Here is a 19149-nt window from a genome sequence, read left to right on the forward strand (position 1 = left end):
TTTTCTATGGAATAATCATGATTCATAGTCAAATTGTAATCCTTTGTAAAGCATAAACACTACCTTTAAATAGCATTAAGCCCATGCTCAGTTTTTAGCATATTTGGAGGACTAAAATATGTTTTTATATGACATTCTTCTATCATAGTCAATCTTTTGTCTATACTGTCATAAAAAGCAACTAGGTTAAAATTTCAGACTTTCTAATTCCTTTACCTTCACTAAGTTTTAAAGAATTTACACGATGCCAGAAATAATTCATCTGACTTCTTCCCTTTAATTTTTTAAACTAAGGGAGTTATCTAGGAATTTTGGCATAATGCAGACATAACCTTGGGAAGTACACTTTCACCAAGAAAGAGAAGTCAAAGAAACAACACAGTTTCATCTAAATTAAAAAGAAATTCATTCATCACAGAGACAACTGTCAGAATGCTACAATCTCAGATCAAACAGAAGTCTTGGGAAAACTTTCCACATTGGGGAACTAGCTTGAAACAAATATGTGACAGACATTTTAAAGTTTTCCTTTTGAATAAGATTTGCTTACACAAGGACAGGTGGCATTCTTATTTCTATCTAAATTCAAAATACAAATAATTGTCCTGCAATTCTCTCCCTCTTTTGTACCTTCTAGGGCATCTATAGCACTGTCAAGACATGTCTTTAGGCCCTAAAATAATTCATTAAGCAAAAATGACTAGCGCTGCTCCACTCAACCATATTTGAGACGGTCAGCAAACTTTTTCTGTAAAAGGCCAGATGGTAAATATTTCTGGTTTTGTGGGCCATATAATTTCTACTGCAACTACTCGACTCTGCTGTTACAGCATGAAAGCAGCTGCAGACAACATGTAAACACATGAGCATGGCTGTATCCCAATAAAACTTCATTTATGGGCACAAATTTGAATTTCATATTTTCACATGTCCTGAAGTATTCTTCATCTTCTGATTTTTTTCCAAGCATTTAAAACTGTAAAAACCAATGTGAGCTCACAGGTCATACCAAAACAGGTGGTGGGCCAACCCTTGTCTAACACTAAGCTTCCTGATGTTTCATGATTCCTGATAATAGGTTTTATGAGAGTACTTACCCTGCTGCAAAATAGCAGCTGGACACTGTCCCCATGGACACTAGATATTGGGGTTAAACACCTCAAACTACAAATGTCAGTCTGTTACAAAGAGAAGGAGCAAAATTTTTGGTGTGTTGGTGATAACTGGGGAATAGGAGGAACAAAGACCCTTCCCCCTCTGGTAATGTCTTCAAATTCTCAAAGACAGGTTCAAATTGCCCAGCAAAGTAAGGTTTTGGTAGGTTAGAGACGAATTTCTCCATCATCTATAACAAGAAAGCCATGTTGCTAAAGTTAATTAAATTAAATGCCATTTATACACTCAGAAGTTAAACTGCTTGTTCTTCTACCTGAAATTGGTCGAGTTTATGGTAAAAGATTTCCTAGTTCAGACTAAGAGGGAGAAAAGAGCTGTGTGAATCAGTGAAGTCCAGAAGGTAAAAAAAAAAAAAATTTTTTTTTTCTTCAAAATTTCTCTATTGAAGCAATAGAGTTTGCTATTTTCAAAAAGTTAGAGCTAGGCTGGAGGTGTGTGGAGCTCCTCGGACCCCCTCCCCAGAAAAACAAACATAACTGGTAACAAATATTTTTTAAAAACCAATTAAAGTCTCTATAAATTGCCTTAAGAACATACAGCAAATGGAGGAACCTTTACTCGAGAAAATCGATTAAATCTTGATAAGAAGACTGAGACTCTAGTATTTGAGCTATAACCTGCTCTTCCCCTACCCTCGAGCCCAGAGTGACAGTTCTATTCTGGATGGGTACAGCCAAGAAGATGGGACCCCCTCCCACCCTCAGCTTCAAGTCTAGGGTGGCAGTTTCTCCCTGGGAAGGCTAGGCCACCAGCATCCTCATTCACCACAGCCCTGTCCTGTAGAAGCTCTATTCCAGGCAAGCATGGTCAAGAGGACCAGGGCTCCATTTCTCCACCGTGTTCCCACTTGTATGGCAGAAGCTCTATCTTAGGTGAAACAGGCCAAGAATACTGGGCCCTGATCATCTATGTCCCAGCTCACATAGGGCAAAGGTTCCATGCCAAGAGAGGCAAGCTGAGAAGATCAGGGACTGCTACCTTTGCCCAGAACCCCGCTCATAGCAGGGTATCACTCTGAGAGAGGCAGGCTGCTATCCCCACCCCTCCCCAGCTCTGGAGCAGTGGTGCAGAGGCTCTGCCTAGGGTAGAGGCATGCTGTAAGAACCAACAGCTTTGCAGCTCTCCCTAAGGGGACTGACTTTATGTGAAACATAGCATGGAGAAGTTCAAACCTATGGGCACTGTCAAAGACAATGGAGATTTTTATGGCAAGAAATTTAAGAGGAGGCTGGTAGCTCCATGATAGCAATGGGTGAAAGGTAGACAAGCTAGAAGTTTAACAAAGAGAAACAGGGGAAGAGAGAGTTATGAAAGGCTTCCTGCGGTCAGAGTGAACCTTAAAGACCAGCTTTAAAAACTACCCCTGCAAAGAAGCCCAATGTTAATGATATTAGACTGTGGAACATTTATGTCTCTGGTGATTGGCAAAAACAATAAAGCAATCAGCTAACAATTAGGGGAGACTAACAACTGGATGTAATATCAATAGAGGAAGATCAGTCAGAACTTAACAGGGAAACTGGGAAAAGATATAGTCAAAGAGAGCCCAGCTATAACCACTGTCATCCCCAGGTGGGGATGGGAGGGTTAGGGTAGCTGTGTGCATGTTCAAGGCTGCACCTTCTGAGGTGTGACATCAGAGGCTGCACACTGGAGGAAATAGACTTCACTGAACTAGTCCAGCGAAGTCACTAAACAAATAAACCAGCAAACAGGAACAAGTTCCAGAGGCAGGAGGGAGAAAGTCAGTATCCAGAGTTGCTACATTATCTAAAATGTCTAGTTTCCAGCAACAAAAAATACAAAACATGCAAAGAAACAGGACAGTGTGATCTGTATACAGGAGAAACAGCAGGCACCAAGTAAGTGCCTTTGAAAGGACCCAGGTATTGGACTTTGGAGACAAAGACTTGAAAACTGCTATTATAGATATGTTTGAAGAACTAAGGGAAACCATACTTAACAAATTAAAGGTATAACTACAATGCATCATCAAATACAGAATATCAATGAAGAATCAGGAATTACCAAAGAAGAAGCAAATGGAAATTCTGGACTTAAAAAGCATAATAACCAAAATTAAAAATTCACTGAAGGGGCCCAACAGGAAATTTAAGTGGAAGAAAGAATCAGTAAACTTGTAGACAGATCAATAGGGATTATGCAAACTGAAGAACAGAGAGAAAAAAGAATGAAGAAAAATGAACAGAGCCTCAAAGAAATGTGGGACACCATCAAGTGCACCAACAAACACAACTCATAATGGGAGTCCTGAAAGGAGAGGAAAGAAGCAGAAAAATACTGAAAGAAATCAGTGCTGAAAACTTCACAAATTTGATTAAATGAATCTACATATCCAAGAAGTTAAATAAATTCCAAGTAGGATAAACTCAAAGAGATCCACACCCAGATACACTGTAGTCAAAATTGTGAAAGACAAAGTCTTGAAAACAGCAAGAGAAACAAGTGTCTTATTGTGTACAAGGGCAACCCAATAAAATAAACATCTGACTTTTCATCAGAAACAATGAATGCTAGAAGGCAGTAGGACGACATATTCAAAGTGATGAGAGAAAAAAAAGTGAACCAAAAATCTTATATCTAGCAAAACTATCTTTTAAAAATGAAGATGAGGGACTTCCCTGGCGGTCCAGTGGTTAAGACTCCGCACTCCCAATGCAAGGGGCACAGGTTTGATCCCTGGTTGGTGAAATAACATCCTGCACGCCGTGTGGTGCACCCTTAAAAAAAAAATCAATCTAAAAATAAAGGTGAATCTAACGTCACTGAAAGTATACAAGGTCTCTAGAGAAAATTTCAACACCCTAATAAAGGATCTGAAAGAAAATCTGGGGGGAAATAAAGACATTTTCAGGTAAACAAAAACTGAGATAATTTGTTCCTAGCAGACCTGTCTTACAAAAAATATTAAAGGAAGTTCTTCAGACTGAAAGCAAGTGACACCAGACAGTAATTTTAATTCACATGATAAAAATAAAGTATGCAATATAGTTAGTTATACAGGTAATTGTAAGAGACAATATAGTTGCTAATTTCTTCTTTCTTAACTGGTTTAAAAGACAATTGCATAAGATGATGTATATAATCATATGTTGGGGCCTGTAACATATAGATATGTAATATATTTGACACTAGAAGTACAAAAGATGCAGGTGGAAACAAAGCTGTATTGGAAATAGTACCATTTGGTAACTTGAATCCACAGAAACAAATGAAAAGAATCAGAAATGGTAAACAAACAGGTTAATATAACTCTATAAGTACTTATTTTCCTTTCTTCTCTCAGCTTTGTTAAAAGGTAATATTATACAGAGTAATAATTCTAATAAAAATACATACAAAGATTACAACTAGGGGCTTACCTGGTGGCGCAGTGGTTAAGAATCTGCCTGCCAATGCAGGGGACACGGGTTCGAGCCCTGGTCTGGGAAGATCCCACATGCCGCGGAGCAGCTGGGCCCGTGAGCCACAACTACTGAGCCTGCACATCTGGAGCCTGTGCTCCGCAACGGGAGAGGCTGCGACAGTGAGAGGCCCGCGCACCGCGATGAAGAGTGGCCCCCACTCGCTGCCACTGGAGAAAGCCCTTGCACAGAAACGAAGACCCAACACAGCCAAAAATAAATAAATAAATTAATTAATTAAAAAAAAGATTACAACTAAATAAACCTGAGTATCCATAAGAGGTAGGTAAGTTGAAGGTGCAGGAATCCAACCTATTTGGATAGAATTGTTACAGGTTTTAAAACTATTTCCAAAACAAATATTTCTACTGAAATCTTGACAGTCTTCCTTTAGCAAACCTATTCTACCCAAATAGCACAAAAGTTAACTTTGCCCCAGTCCTGCTCTAATCCTCAATAATGAGGTGTGAAAAAATAAGATTTTGACAAATATATGCTCTGTGCTGTCACAGGTTATGGCTCAAGTGGGCGGAGCAGCAGTGGTGGAGGCTGGTGAAAGCCTGCCCACAGCTGGAGCGGATCTGATCCTCTGAGCAAACATTTAGCCTCAGTTTGAGAAAATAAGGAGAAAGAAAGGGAACGCATGAACTCTGAAGACAACTGAACAAGTTTAATGAACAGGACTGAGGAGACAGCAGGCATCTGGAGCCTTGGGAAAGTAAAAATACTTCCTTTGAGAAAATCCTTCATAAAGTGTATATAGAAGTTTAAGAAATTTTACAGAAAGAAATTGGGGCTCATGACTACATTTTAAAAAGCAATTCATAAACTTCCAAATGAAAGCACAGGCTCTTGAGTGCAGTACTTTTGTTCTTACAAAGAATAGGCCCAAACATCTTCAAATGATGGAACACATTCAGTCTTTTGTTGGTGGGGGAGACCCAAAATTAAAAAGAAAAACATTGATTAGCATAACACATGTTCAATAGCAAACCAGGCTTGGATATTTGTAATTGTTACATTTATAAATGGAAACTTCTCAAGAATCCAGCTCATTAAAACAAATTTAACAAAGGCAGCTTAGTTTCCTACATAAAGGGGCATTAGAACCAGTATGCTAGGCACATAACTATGTAAACCCTTATTCTAAACACTCTTCAAGTATTTCCAAAAGGATGATTCTGATACAGTAAGTGAAGTCAGAGAGCAGAGTAAAAGCCACTGGTCTCTGACACTATGAGGGTAGGGAGTGGAGGAATCTGTCCTCTGAAGTTTTTAGCTCTAAACTTAGCAACTGAGATTTCCCAAAGTACTACCATCTACAAATATCACCACAATGAACAGTTCATCCCATAGCATCACTAGGTTAAATAATAGGTATCTTTTAAAAAGCTCTCATTACAAAAGTGTGGTTATAAAAATGCCATAATTTTTAACGCCTGCCTAATATACCAACTGGTGAATATATATAATGTACTTCATCATTCTCTTATTATTTAACTTTGTTTTGAAATTTCTTACTATACACTGAGATGAACACCTTTGCATATGGCATCTTTACACTGTGGTCTTTTCCTAAGAATAGCTTCCCAGGAGTGAGATTACTAGAGCAAGTTTAAGGTTCTTGCTATGTGTGGCCAAGTTGCTGTCAAAAAGGATGGAGCAATTTATACTCCCACTGGTAGTGTACAAAGGCACTTCAATTTCATCACTGTCTCAGGAGAGCTGGGTAGTGGGGTTTTTTTTTTCGCATTTGCTAAGTTAGGTAAAAAAGAAATAACTTATGATTATTGAAATAGGAAGTCAGTATCATCTCAGCTCAAGCATAGCAAGATAGTGGAGAATTTGTATAGCCAAAGATTGCATCCCAACTCTGCTCCATACTAGATGATGACCTTGGAAAATGTACGTATCCACTTAAACCTCAGTTTTCTCATGTTTAAAATGAAGACAATAATACTGTCAATTTCTTTAAGTGATAGAGGCTTAAAGACAGTCATGGCACATAGTGGACATCCAATAAAAGTATTAGCTATGTTAGATAGTTCTAGACCAGACCAGACCGGGAATTCTGAACCCGGAGCCCATTAATTCTTGGGGGTCTGTGAGCTTGAATGAGAAAACAAAATTCCACCTCTGTCATCATTTGCCTTTAATTGAAATGCAACAGAGCCTTCGATCAGGAATGTAGGTAACCCATTCTTGTTTTAGCAGGACATGGGACTTTGTCACTAATAGAAATCACAGAATTTTTCAGGTCATATTACAGTTCCTGCAGAGGTCTCAAAATAACTTTTATACTTATCACTACTCCAAGATTATGAGAGTTTTTAGACTTGCTGCTTCATTTTATTATTTGAGACATTAGTAAAGGAGGACATAGATTACAATATACAACTTTAAAAATATTTTTGATAACTATATTTCAGTATAAATATAGTCATACTGAAATATAGTTGGTCTCCTTTGTAATCCTTTGTATTTATTTAAGCACTTTAAGATACATTCTGAGAAGGGGTCCATAGGCTCCTCCAGACTGACAAAGGAGTCCCAGGCCCCCAAAATGTAAGAAACCCTGCTCTGGACTCCAAGCAGATGTTTCATATAGAACAGCCTACCTGCAGCCCTAAAACATCAGAGATTCTTCAGTGGGCTTCATATATGAACATTTCCATGATAACAGTGTGAGTCTCATCCATAAACAACTGTCTGGATTCTCCAGGACAGCCCAGGAGAGCAGAGCATGTTGGGGTCTCAACCTAATTGCCCGTCAGGTTCAACCATGGCCACTAACCAAGAACACCTGGGACGCACCCCCCAGCAGGCTCCTCTGCAGGCGCCCTGTGCAGGAAGGCCAGCGGCCCAGGAAGGCCAGCACAGAAACACAAGTGAAGGGGCCTCATTACACCAGCACTTAGTTTTGTTTATGGCTAGCAGCAGCTCACATAGTTGGTTAAAAACAGCACAAGTTTTATAAATTAATTCTTTGGAGCAAATAAAATGTGTAAGAATTTATCCCAACCAACTCATGATGAGACTTTCAGCTTGACCTTCCACGGAACATTTTAAAAGTAATGATACAAACATTTAATCAGTCAACAAATGGCCTACTCAAAAGAAGGGGGAAAAATCTAAGGCAGATGGAAGGTGGTTTAATACTACCCATGAGAGAAGCTGATTTCTGAGCACTTATGGAAGAATGCATATCTTGATTGCTGGCAGATTCAAGCTTTGGAGCTTAAATCTTGTAACACAAATGGGCTGCAAATCCTTAGTGAAAACTAGAATTTAAACAGCATAGAAAATTGTTCCCAAGAAAATTTAGGGAGCAAATGCGCAAACCTAAGACAATTAAAAAATTATTTAACATAACCATGTCTGACAAAGTCAATTTATTAAGGAAGAAAATCTAGGTCAGGTACCACTCTAAAAAAAAATGATTACAAGGTACAATTCTTTGTCTAGTCAGTTAAAGGAGAATTTTAAAAAATCAGCATGCATGCACATCAGGGAAATGCATTTTTTTAAAGATCAATGCAAATAGCATTCTACATTGCTATCTTTCTATATTGGCCTGGTCATAAGAGGAACAAATGCATATACAGAAGCTGAGTAACAATTTCAGCTGGATAATCAGACTACTGTGCCACTGAAAGGTGAATGAAGATATCCCTGCTGGAAACATGCCATGTAGCACCAACTGAGCTATTCCAAGAGTCCATCTGCTTTGTTCAAATAACAGAATGGCTATCATAAAGTCAGAGAATTATTTCAGAGCTGGCACAAATCACAGTAATCACCTTATTAATAATCATCTCATTTTATAAGGGAGGAAACCGATTCCCAGCAAGGTTAGCCAACTGGCCCACAGATGACCACAGAGCCAGGCAAATCTCATGTCCTCCCCCTCCCTTCCTAGACTTCTTTTTTTTTTTTTTTTATAGGTTACTTTTTTTTTTTAATTTTTATTTATTTATTTATTTATTTATGGCTGTGTTGGGTCTTCGTTTCTGTGCGAGGGCTTTCTCTAGTTGCGGCGAGTGGGGGCCACTCTTCATTGCGGTGCGCGGGCCTCTCATTATCGCGGCCTCTCTTGTTGCGGAGCACAGACTCCAGACGCACAGGCTCAGTAATTGTGGCTCACGGGCTTGGTTGCTCCGCAGCATGTGGGATCTTCCCAGACTGGGCCTCGAACCCGTGTCCCCTGCATTGGCAGGCAGATTCTCAACCACTGCGCCACCAGGGAAGCCCCCTTCCTAGACTTCTTGTCACTAACCGTCAATCCAGCTTAATTCTGAAATATCCTTAAATAGACACGGACATGACACACAAAACAAAATGCCCAACACCAACAGATGAGTGAATGGTGAAGTTTATGGTATGTGAAATACATCTTAAAGAAAATAAATGGGTATCATGGGACACTAAAGACTTATTCAGTTGGTAGGCAGAATTAAATATTTATATCTCAGTTCTGACATTGGCCCTGTGAAATGTGACATTACTCCTGTGATATTCAAGAAGCACAGAGAAAAGTTTTATGGTTCACACCTCCAGAGTACTCCAATTTATTTACTTATTTATTCAGAGTACTCCAATTTAAAAGAGAACACAGACCACAGGCATGAAGGGGAAAAAAAAGACAAAAAAAAGACTTGAACAGAGAATTTAAGATGAGGTAGAAATAAAAAATAGCTATACAAATGAAATAAATATTCAAAGGGCAGAAATTTTTACATAAATCACATTCAATGTGTAAAATAAAATTCTCCCTCTCCATCTACTATGAGAGCTAGCTTTCTTGTTTGAAATTGAGTCTTAATTAATAAAAGTGGTAGAAATTCTGATTCTGAATTCAGAAAACCCAAAGGATATGGAAAGTAGAAAAGAAATTTAATTGCCTTTTTACCAAAGTGTCCCTAAGCAATCTACATCATCCTCGGTAATTTTGGATCCCAAGCCAAAGCAAACTGAAGAACTGAGGAAGGCAAGAGGGAAGGACCAGGAGAAATTCTGTTATTCTAAACTTGAGGCCTCAGTGTGCTTGTAAGCCAGGTAAAAGACTTCCAGTATTGTAGACAATACCCCCAATACTGCCAATGTCTGTTTCTCAAAGAATTTCCACTTTACTGGGATCATAGAGATAACTATTTTGATGGGAACAATGAGCTTCTTTTAAGTCTCATTGGCTTTCCAGAGGAAAAAAATAATTACCTAGTCCAGAGGTCAAGAACCAGATTAGTTTTTTAATAAGGTGTTTTTTAGTAACATGATCCTAGCTTGGAAATTTAACTCTGCTTTTAAAAAAACATCTCTGATCTCTGGCTTTAGGACATGACAAATGAAAGTAAGGTCTAGTTTACTTTGAACAATTTCTTCTACAAGTATTGGGTGGAAAACCTCATCTTCTGCTAGTAATTTTCCTGGGGGACAAGGAAGGTTTATGTCCCCATGCTTCCTCTCTGGTGAGGCTACGCATAGCTTCCAAATAATTTCCCACCAATTCAAAGGAAAAAATTATTTCTGTGCATCTCAGCTTTTGAGGTACATGCTTAGTCTTGGGGTATATGTGATTTACATATTTCTCAAGTAAAATGATTATAAGGTGGTGGACACTCAGGCGTACACCCACATCCCCCCTTCAAGGAAGGACGTGCTGCGCCAGCTACCAGGAGCATTGTAGCTCTCACCCCTGCTGTCAGCCCCTTCTGGAACTGCCTCAGCTGCAGAGAGCACTTCACTCAATGTCACTCTCCTTCCAGTGAGGGATGGATACAGGAGAATAAAGGCCTGGCCATCCCATCCCAACTCAGAACTACTCCAAAAGGTCATTCCAGCTCAGAGCTCCCCAGGGGGAATCGGCCAAGGCTGCCACTGAGCCTCCATCCCAGTTGGATTTCTCTCTCTTCCCAGTCCTGCTTCCTGCCCTCCTCTCCCTCAGAGGTGATCCCAAGGGCACTCCTCAATAAATCTGTTCACTAAACTCAGTCTCAGAGTCTACTTCCTGGGGGGAATCAACCTGCAAAATATAAGGTAACTTTGAAAGTATGGTTATATTTACAAAGGAAATTAAAACAAACAAAGAATACCTGTGGACTATGTACAATAATAACAAACTATCAGGAAGTTCCAAGGTTTAATAGATAAAGTAGTCTCTTGGGGTTGGCTACATTTTCACTCTTGTTTTCATAAAGGCTATATTTTCACTCTTGTTTTTGATTGTTCATCATATAAATATGTCTTCTGAAGGGATAAAATGCTGAAAGGGTCTATCTTTGTTATCTCTAAAGCAGTAGAAGATAGCCTAAGAATGAAAATGTATGAAAATAATATATGAAAAGAAGTCATTTTTATGGATCTCTGATCAAAAACTGAATTACATTTTAACTCAAATACTGAATTGTGAAGCAAAATATGATGTGTTAAAGATTTCTGTGAAAGGTATTTCTTTTTAAAGTTTTTAAAAAATACTTATTAATTTATTTATTTTGGTTGTGCTGGGTCTTAGTTGTGGCAGATGGGCTCCTTAGTTGCAACACATGGACTCCTTAGTTGCGGCATATGAACTCTTAGTTGCAGCATGCATGTGGGATCCAGTTCCCTGACCAGGGATCGAACCTGGGCCCCCTGAATGGGCAGCGTGGAATCTTAACCACTGCGCCACGAGGGAAGTCCCGAAAGGTATTTTTTAAAAACAAATCTTGAAAAGGAAATTAAGAAAACAATTTCATTTACAAGAATATCCAAAAGAATAAAATATGCAGGAATAAATTTAACAGAGAAGGTAAAAGACTTGTACACAGAAAGCTATAAAACATTGCTGAAAGAAATTAAAGGGGACCTAAATAAATGGAAAGGCACCCTGTGTTTTTGGATTGGAAGACTTAATATTGTTAAGTCTTAAAGTGATAAACAGATACAACGCAATCCCTATCAAAATTCCAATGGCCTTTTTTGTAGAAATGGAAAAGTTGATTCTCAAATTCATATGGAACTGCAAGTGGCCCCAAATGGCCAAAACTGTGTTGAAAAAGAAGAACAAAGTTGGGGGAATCAGATTTCCTGATTTCAAAACGTACTATAAAGGTACAGTAGTCAAAACAGCGTGGTACTGGCATAAAGGTAAACATACAAGTCAATGGAATAGAATTTCAAGTCCAGAAACAAACCCTTACATTTATGATCAGTTGGTTCTGACAAAGGTGCCAAGAAAATTCAATGGGGAAGGAATAGTCTTTTTAAGAAATGGCACTGGGACATCTGGATAGCCACATGCAAAAGAAGCTGGACCCCTACCTCACACCAGACACAAAAATTACCTCAAAATGGGTCAGAGAAATAAATGTAAGAGCCAAAACTATAAAACTTTAAAAGGAAACATAGGAGTAAATTCTTCGTGACCTTGGGTTAGGCTAAGAGTTCTTAGATACCAACACCAAAAGCATGAGCCATAAAAGAAGTAATTGATAAAGTCTCTGATAAGAGCCTTGCTTCCAGAATATACAAAGAACTCTACAGCTCCATAATAAGACTAAAAAATCCAACTAAAAATAAGCAAAAGACTTGAATAGACATTTCACCAAAAAAAGACTATGAATGGCTAATAAGCACATGAGAAGATGCTCAACATCATTACCCACTAGGGAAATACAAAACGACAATAGGATACCACTCCATACTCACTAAAATGGATATAATAAAAAGACAGACAATACCAAGTATTGATGAGGATGTGAAGCCAGACCTCTCATTGCTGATGGAAATGTAAAATGGTACAGCCACCTTGAACATTATTTTGATAGTTTCTTACAAAGTCAAACATATATTTACTATATGATCCAGCAACTCCATTCCTAGGTATCTACCCAAGAGGAATGAAGACATATTTCCAACACAAAGACTTGTACTTGAATGTTTATAGCAACATTATGAATAATAACCAAAAAGTGGAGACAATCCAAATGTCCATCAACTGGGGAATATATAAATACAACGTGGAATATGCATACACTAGAATACTTTTCAGCAATAAAAAAGAACTACTGATACTTGCTACATCATGGGTGAACCTCACAAACATCATGCTAAGTGAAAGAAACTAGATGCAAAAGACCACATTATTGTATCCTTCCATTTCTATGAAAAGTCCTGAAAAGGTAAATCTATAACACATAAAGCAAATTAGTGGTTGCTTGGGGCTGGGATGGGAACAGGCATTGTCTGGAAACAAGTATATTTTGGGGTGATGGAAATGCTCTAAAACTGGGTTGTAGTAATGGCTGCACAACTCTTAAAAATCACTGAATCGTGTGTACACAGGTGCATTTTATGGTATGTCAATTATACCTAAATAAAGAGTTTAAAAAAAAACCCACGAGACTATGAGCATCAGCTGAAAAAAAAGGTGAGTACAAAAGGTGATACTGTGTTTCCGAAGAACAGAAGAGCCCAGAAGGGCTGCAGGTCTGGTCCAGCCCGAAGCCTAGAGATTGGCTTCCCATCCTTTACATCCCTGCAAAGCAACTTCTCCTAGAAATGGAAGCAAATGTAGCCATCTGTGATGGCTAATTTTGTGTGTCAACTTGACTGGCCACAGGGTGCCCAGATTAAACATTATTTCTGGGTGTGTCTGTGAGGGTGTCTCTGAATGAGATTAGCATCTGGGTCAGCGGACTCAGTCAAGTAGACTGCCCTCCCCACTGTCGGTGGGCATCATCCAATCCACCGAGGCCTGACCAGGACAAAAGGCAGAGGAAGCAGGAATTTGCCCTCTTTTTCCTGCCTAACTGCTTGAGCTGGGACACCTCATCTCATCTTCTCTCATCTACACCCTCGGCTCCCCTGGCTCTCAGGCCTTTGGACTTAAACCGAATTACACCACTGGCTTTCCTGGGTCTGCAGCCTGCGGATGGTTGGGCTTCTCAGCCTCCATAATTACGTGAGGTAATTCCTCATAATAAATATCTCTATCTCCCTCTTTCTGTATCTCCAATTGGTTCTGTTTCTCTAGAGCAGGGGTCCCCAACCCCTGGGCCGCGGACCGGTACCAGGCCATGGCCTGTTAGGAACCAGGCAGCATGGCAGGAGGTGAGCGGCAGGCAGGCAAGTGAAGCTTCGTCTGCCCCTCCCCATCGCTCCCCATCACTCGCATTGCCGCCTGAACCATTCCCCCCCCCCGCCCCCGCCCCCGTCTGTGGAACAACTGTCTTCCACGAAACCGGTCCCTGGTGCCGAAAAGGTTGGGGACCGCTGCTCTGTAGAACCCCGGCTAATACACTATCCCTCTACCAAATGAAGCCGAGTTCCATACATCATCAGGCACGGTTCTAGAAACATAAAATACTCCCTGAAGACAGAGATCTCAAAGCATCTTGGTTTCCATATATTCATAAATCACTTCAAGCACCCAGCTGCATGTTCAGTGTGTGGCATTTAATCTGTACCTGACTCACAGGACTTTATAATTCACCAACTACAACTATGTTGTATCTCTCTTTTTTAAAGCTATCCAATTATCACAGACCCACAATTTCATCAGATTCTCTCTCAAAACCTCTGGTGTTACACGATCCATACCCCTGCTTCCAAGCAGCATTACCTCCATCCATGTGGAGGGGACAAGTGAACAAACTCTTCTTAAAAGTCAGCTGATTTACTTTGACATTCTATTTCAACGTTTAATCACCATTACTTGTGAGACGTCCATTCTGCTGACCCCAACCTTTTTTCAGTTTGCCCTACTTCCATGACATCTGGAGTAGAAGTAACCGCTTCCCTGCTTCCTGAAAAGGGATAACATTTGAAAATGACCATGAACAATACCTCCTGAGGTTTGCTTCCCTTCAACTTTTCCTCTTAGGTGCTATTTTCAACCCTTCCAGTCACCTCTGGTCCTTTATTTTGTCCTCCTGAATGATCTAAATTTTCACACCCCATCAAGCATGACAACCAGTCCTGGGCACAGAATTCTAAAGTAATGCCAAATACAGCAGAGATATTCATTGCCAAATCGTTTAGAATAAGTTTGTTCCTAAAAAACAAACAAAACAAACAAAAGCCTAGGGAGAATGATGCTGCGGTAGAATTACCAAGAATGTGAAGGAATTCCTGGGTGTTTAGACAAGGGAGAACATACCAGAAGGGAGGGTATGTAGTAGAATGGTAACAGAATGACACTAAGTCTCCCGGAGAACAGGATTTCTAGACTCCGACACAACTAACAGTCAGGATGTAAAAATAAAGAGTTTTCTTCCTTGCACCTTTCCTGGATGTAATTCTTGTTTTAAGGAATAACTGTTTCCTAGACATTCCTTGTATTAAACCCAAGTTACGTCTTTTCACTTGTACAACAAATATGGAACACAGACAATGAGTGCTGGAAGTTATCTATGAACGAAACGACAGAGTTCAACCTTTTCATTTTACTGACGAGGGCACTGAGGATTGGGGTGGCGGATGGAATGACTGCCCAAAGTTACTAAGAGACAGAGCTGGGAATACACCCTGTGCCTCCCAGCCTCAGGCCCAATCCCCTTTGACTGGATTCCTGTCTCCAAGAAGGAGGTAATTTAAGAAATCAAGATCTAGAAAGAACAGGAAAGAGCCATAAGTGGGCAGTATTAGCATGTAAATGGGACAAAATGAAGCGACAAATCTTCCCATTTCTTTTCCCAAGAAAACCACCTTGATGCCTTATTTTCAGGTCAGCTTATTAAACCCACAATCCAGTGGGAATGACATAAACTGTACTTGTTTTGTTTCTAGAATTTCATCCCCGGGCTTGGAGGAGGAGAGTCAAGGCTTCCACCTCTGGCAGGGAGCTCTGCCTGGGTCCTGGGGAAGCCTGGGCCCCGCGGCTGCAGGGTGGGGCCTTCTGTGGAGGGGGGACGTCACGCCAAGCTCCCGCTCCACTGCGGAGGGCGCCTTCGGGAGACCTCTACCTCCTGGGCCCTTTTCTCCCTCTCCCTCTGGGAACTGCAACTGGACTAGGAAAAGAGGCAAGAGGCCCTGCCCTTCTAGAAGGGTCAGTGGCTGAGGGCCAAAGGAAAGGGAAGAAAGAACTGTCCTTAGTCTAGGTCACAATTTCTCGGAGGATGGGCAGTTTTTTTGGGGGGGGCATTCAAAGGTACAGGATAACCGTGGCACTATTTCCAAGGACATGATCTTATTTGAATGTTTTTAGGGTGGGGGAGGGTTTCATGATACAAGTCAAACCAACACGGTGTTATCACTATGTCACTGCAGGAACTTTTAAGTCAAATCAGGAGACTCTAGCACATAAATGGAAAGAAGTGGAATTCCATCCCGCTTCTTTTCAGCTTGTGGCAGGGAACTTTGGGCTAGGCTCTCACCTTAACTCCAGTATAAGTTCATGTCTCTGTTGTGAGGGAAACTTTGGTGGGAAGTATGGAGGTACTGGCTCCAGCAGAAAGAATCCTGGTGGTCCACAGGAACACCGACCCAGCTCAGAAGACAGCCGGGTGGTTCCAGGCTCAAAGTCCTAGTGTGTAACGAAGAACAAGCACACCTGCCTGACCTTGCCCTCTGCCCTGCACCCTGGGCAGCTGAGTGGGGCTGATCCAGCTGGCAGCTTGAGGGGTAGGGGGTTCTAGGTGTCCCCCTTAGAAACACAACCAACAGGTACAATTAGACATCACTTGGCTATCTGTGGGATTTTCAGGCAAGCATTTTATATGTTTACATTCACAAAGTTAAAAATCTGAAAATACAATACTTACTGTGTTTTTTTGAGTTACTATATCCTGAAAAGAAAAGATAGGATCAATATAACTTTTTTCCAAAACAGTTAATTTCCATAAGCACTAGTAAGCACTTTGTCCCCATGCCATCATCTGGCACCCATTTTAGAGCAAGAGTTAATCATCTGAAACCTCCCCCTGTAAAAAGCTTCAAAAAGAATGGGCCCCTAAGAAATGTAAAATTCATGTTCTAAGGAAAATTTATCATGATTGGTTAGCTTTGGAATTCCTGGGGGACATATATGGTTATAAGGATTTTCCCATAGCAATGGCAATGCTTCTGTCCAAAGATATTTTGAGATTCAAGCTCAGGGCTCTGAATGCCCTGCACCTCGCCTTCTCAGTGACAGCAATGAAGCGCATGGGCAGCCCATGGTAACCTCGGGCCTGGAACCATTTCTTGAGTCATCAGTGTGAAGGCTGCAGGCCACCCCCCGCCCAAGTCAGCCTTTCTACAGAAGGGGTGTTGCTGATAGGATTCCTGACACCTCACTATAGGTATTATATTTATATATATTCACTATAGGAATTTTCAAACTCAAACTCAATGACAGCAATTTTAGTCGGTTAACTTAGCATAATGGTTATGCAGCCCTTGACTGTATCATTTATGCGCTGCAAGCCATTTGCTGAAAAAAGAAAACATAATTAAACAGCTGTCCCCGTAAAATGTGTTTTACGTGTTCTGAGATTTCTATTTTCTGACAAGTGCAGATCGCTTCTTCTGGCGTCAGATATAACTGAGTACCCATTTCTGTTTTAGGAAGTATTTTTCCGTATCATTAAAAATTAAAACTTATCTAGGTCATGGGACTTTCCAGAGGAGTTCACTAACGCACAAATGAGGAAAAAAATTTATTGAATTGGGAAAAAATACATTCTAGTTTCATGTTTCTTATCAAAATACAGCTGAATAATCTACCCTTTCACATTTTCTAATTCTAAATATTTCTAGGCATAACCACTTTAGTGAATATCAGTAAAAGAAAAAAAAATCTAAATATCTAAAGTAATTTAGGTTGGTTTATAGCCCTTTGGGAAACTATTTTACAATGTAAAGTATAATAGCAAAACAGTTTCTTCTTCCACTGTCACATGAATGACTCTTAAAATACAGTACTGTGCTAGGACGAGAGAGGACACACCTATGTAAGGTGTATGTGATATATTAACACATACAGGTTACACATCTGAGATAGGTAGTATTTCTACCAGGAAATAATGCCAAATTGTTACAGAACCCAGAAACATCTGGTTAATATTAGACCTTAAGAAACACAAACAAAAATGTCCAATTTGCCATCACAAAACTGTGTCATTTATATACTAGTGATTTTTAATGCTAAGGTAGCTGAACATTTAGAGATGACGTCCATGAAAACTAACTCTGAACCACTGGTTCTCACCTCTGGCTGCACATTTGGGAGGTTAAAAAAAATCCCCTAGAGACTGTGACATAAATGATCTTGGTGTGGCCTGGGTACTGGGATATTTACAAACCCCCCAAATGATTCTAAAGTGCAGTCAAGGTTGAGTAACACTGCTGTAAACAAACTAATCTTTTATTCCTGAAATGATTTAACATAGACCAGGATTTCCTGACTAATGTTAAGATATTAAGCAACATTAATATTAGCTAAATTTTGTAATAACTCACATCCGACCTTCACATTTTACAAACAGGAGCATTTTTAAAAGTACAGTTATCCAAAAAAGCTTGTATCAAATTTGCAAAAATACATTTAAAAATTCTCAATAATTACTGAGCTGTGTATGAACACACAAGTTTTCAGTTTTGCTTGGCTTTAAACTGGGGAGAAAAAATGACAGATTAAATACTGATTACATCTGTGCTAAACGTTTCTACCCATTTTGGTAACTGTTAAACATCTTCCTATTATTATCCAAGTTGAGATTTTTTTTTTGAATGTGCAGGTTTGGATCAAATTGCCCAATAGAGGATTCAAAGTGCTGTGTTTGCTTCAACAGAAACTAACAGGAGTTTTTGCCTTCACTTCCCCAATGAGCTTAGAAATATTCAGGTTGCCTGCAAACGCACATCTCTAGCACATACGCTCACACAGAAGCCAGGAAGCCACCTGCATGAGCTAGAACCTGGGGTGGGAAGGAAGGAACTGCACAAGCAAATGTTTATTGTTTTTCTCCAACCTCCTCTGCTACGTGTACATTTCAACTGAACACACAATACTGCTTTCCCAAAACAAAGTATTCAGGAGAAGGTGAACAATACTCTTTACCTTCAATGAAAGAGCAGTGTCAGCATCGGTGTCGTGGTACAGGATCACATTATTGGCCATGTCAAAGCTTTCACGGACTCCAAGATGGTAGAAGAGGGAAGGTTGTCTGGAGACATCGCTCATGTCCACCACGGCAACATCTGAGATGAACAAGGAGGGGACAAGGTCGGGGGAGAGAGAGGTGATCGACTTAATCTGCTTTCTGATGATTGCCAATGGGGAGCTGCTGCAATTTGTATTTCTACCATCAGCCTTTTAGGTAAAGCAGAAGTAAGGAATGATCTGATTAAAATTACCCCCATGAACTGTGGAAGAAAAGCAACAGGAATAAAAACTAAAAACCAAAAAACTCTTCCTTCTTCAAAGTGCTGAGAACATAGTCTCACTTAAAAATTGCTGGTGGATTTATTTTAAATGTTATTTTTATTAGGAAATTTATCATATCCAAAGAATATATTTAGCTTATATATAAAGTATTAAGTATAACGAAATGAAAAACCATGCACGCACCATGCAGCCCAAGACACAAAG

General features: G+C 39.9%; 1 protein-coding gene across 1 annotated transcript in view; it reads right to left on the reverse strand.

Annotated features, from left to right (window-relative positions):
- Positions 1-18741, reverse strand: part of MAP3K15 (mitogen-activated protein kinase kinase kinase 15) — a 117097-nt gene extending 98356 nt beyond the window's left edge. The window contains exons 1-2 of the mRNA XM_057538248.1: positions 18619-18741; positions 16340-16363 (exon numbers count right to left, since the gene is read on the reverse strand). Of these exons, the coding sequence (XP_057394231.1) occupies positions 16340-16363; positions 18619-18741 (147 nt within the window). The remainder of the gene's footprint in view (positions 1-16339; positions 16364-18618) is intronic.
- Positions 18742-19149: the final 408 nt, after the last annotated feature.

Source organism: Balaenoptera acutorostrata, chromosome X, assembly GCF_949987535.1.
Source record: "Balaenoptera acutorostrata chromosome X, mBalAcu1.1, whole genome shotgun sequence".
In the NCBI taxonomy this organism is placed as follows: domain Eukaryota; kingdom Metazoa; phylum Chordata; class Mammalia; order Artiodactyla; family Balaenopteridae; genus Balaenoptera; species Balaenoptera acutorostrata.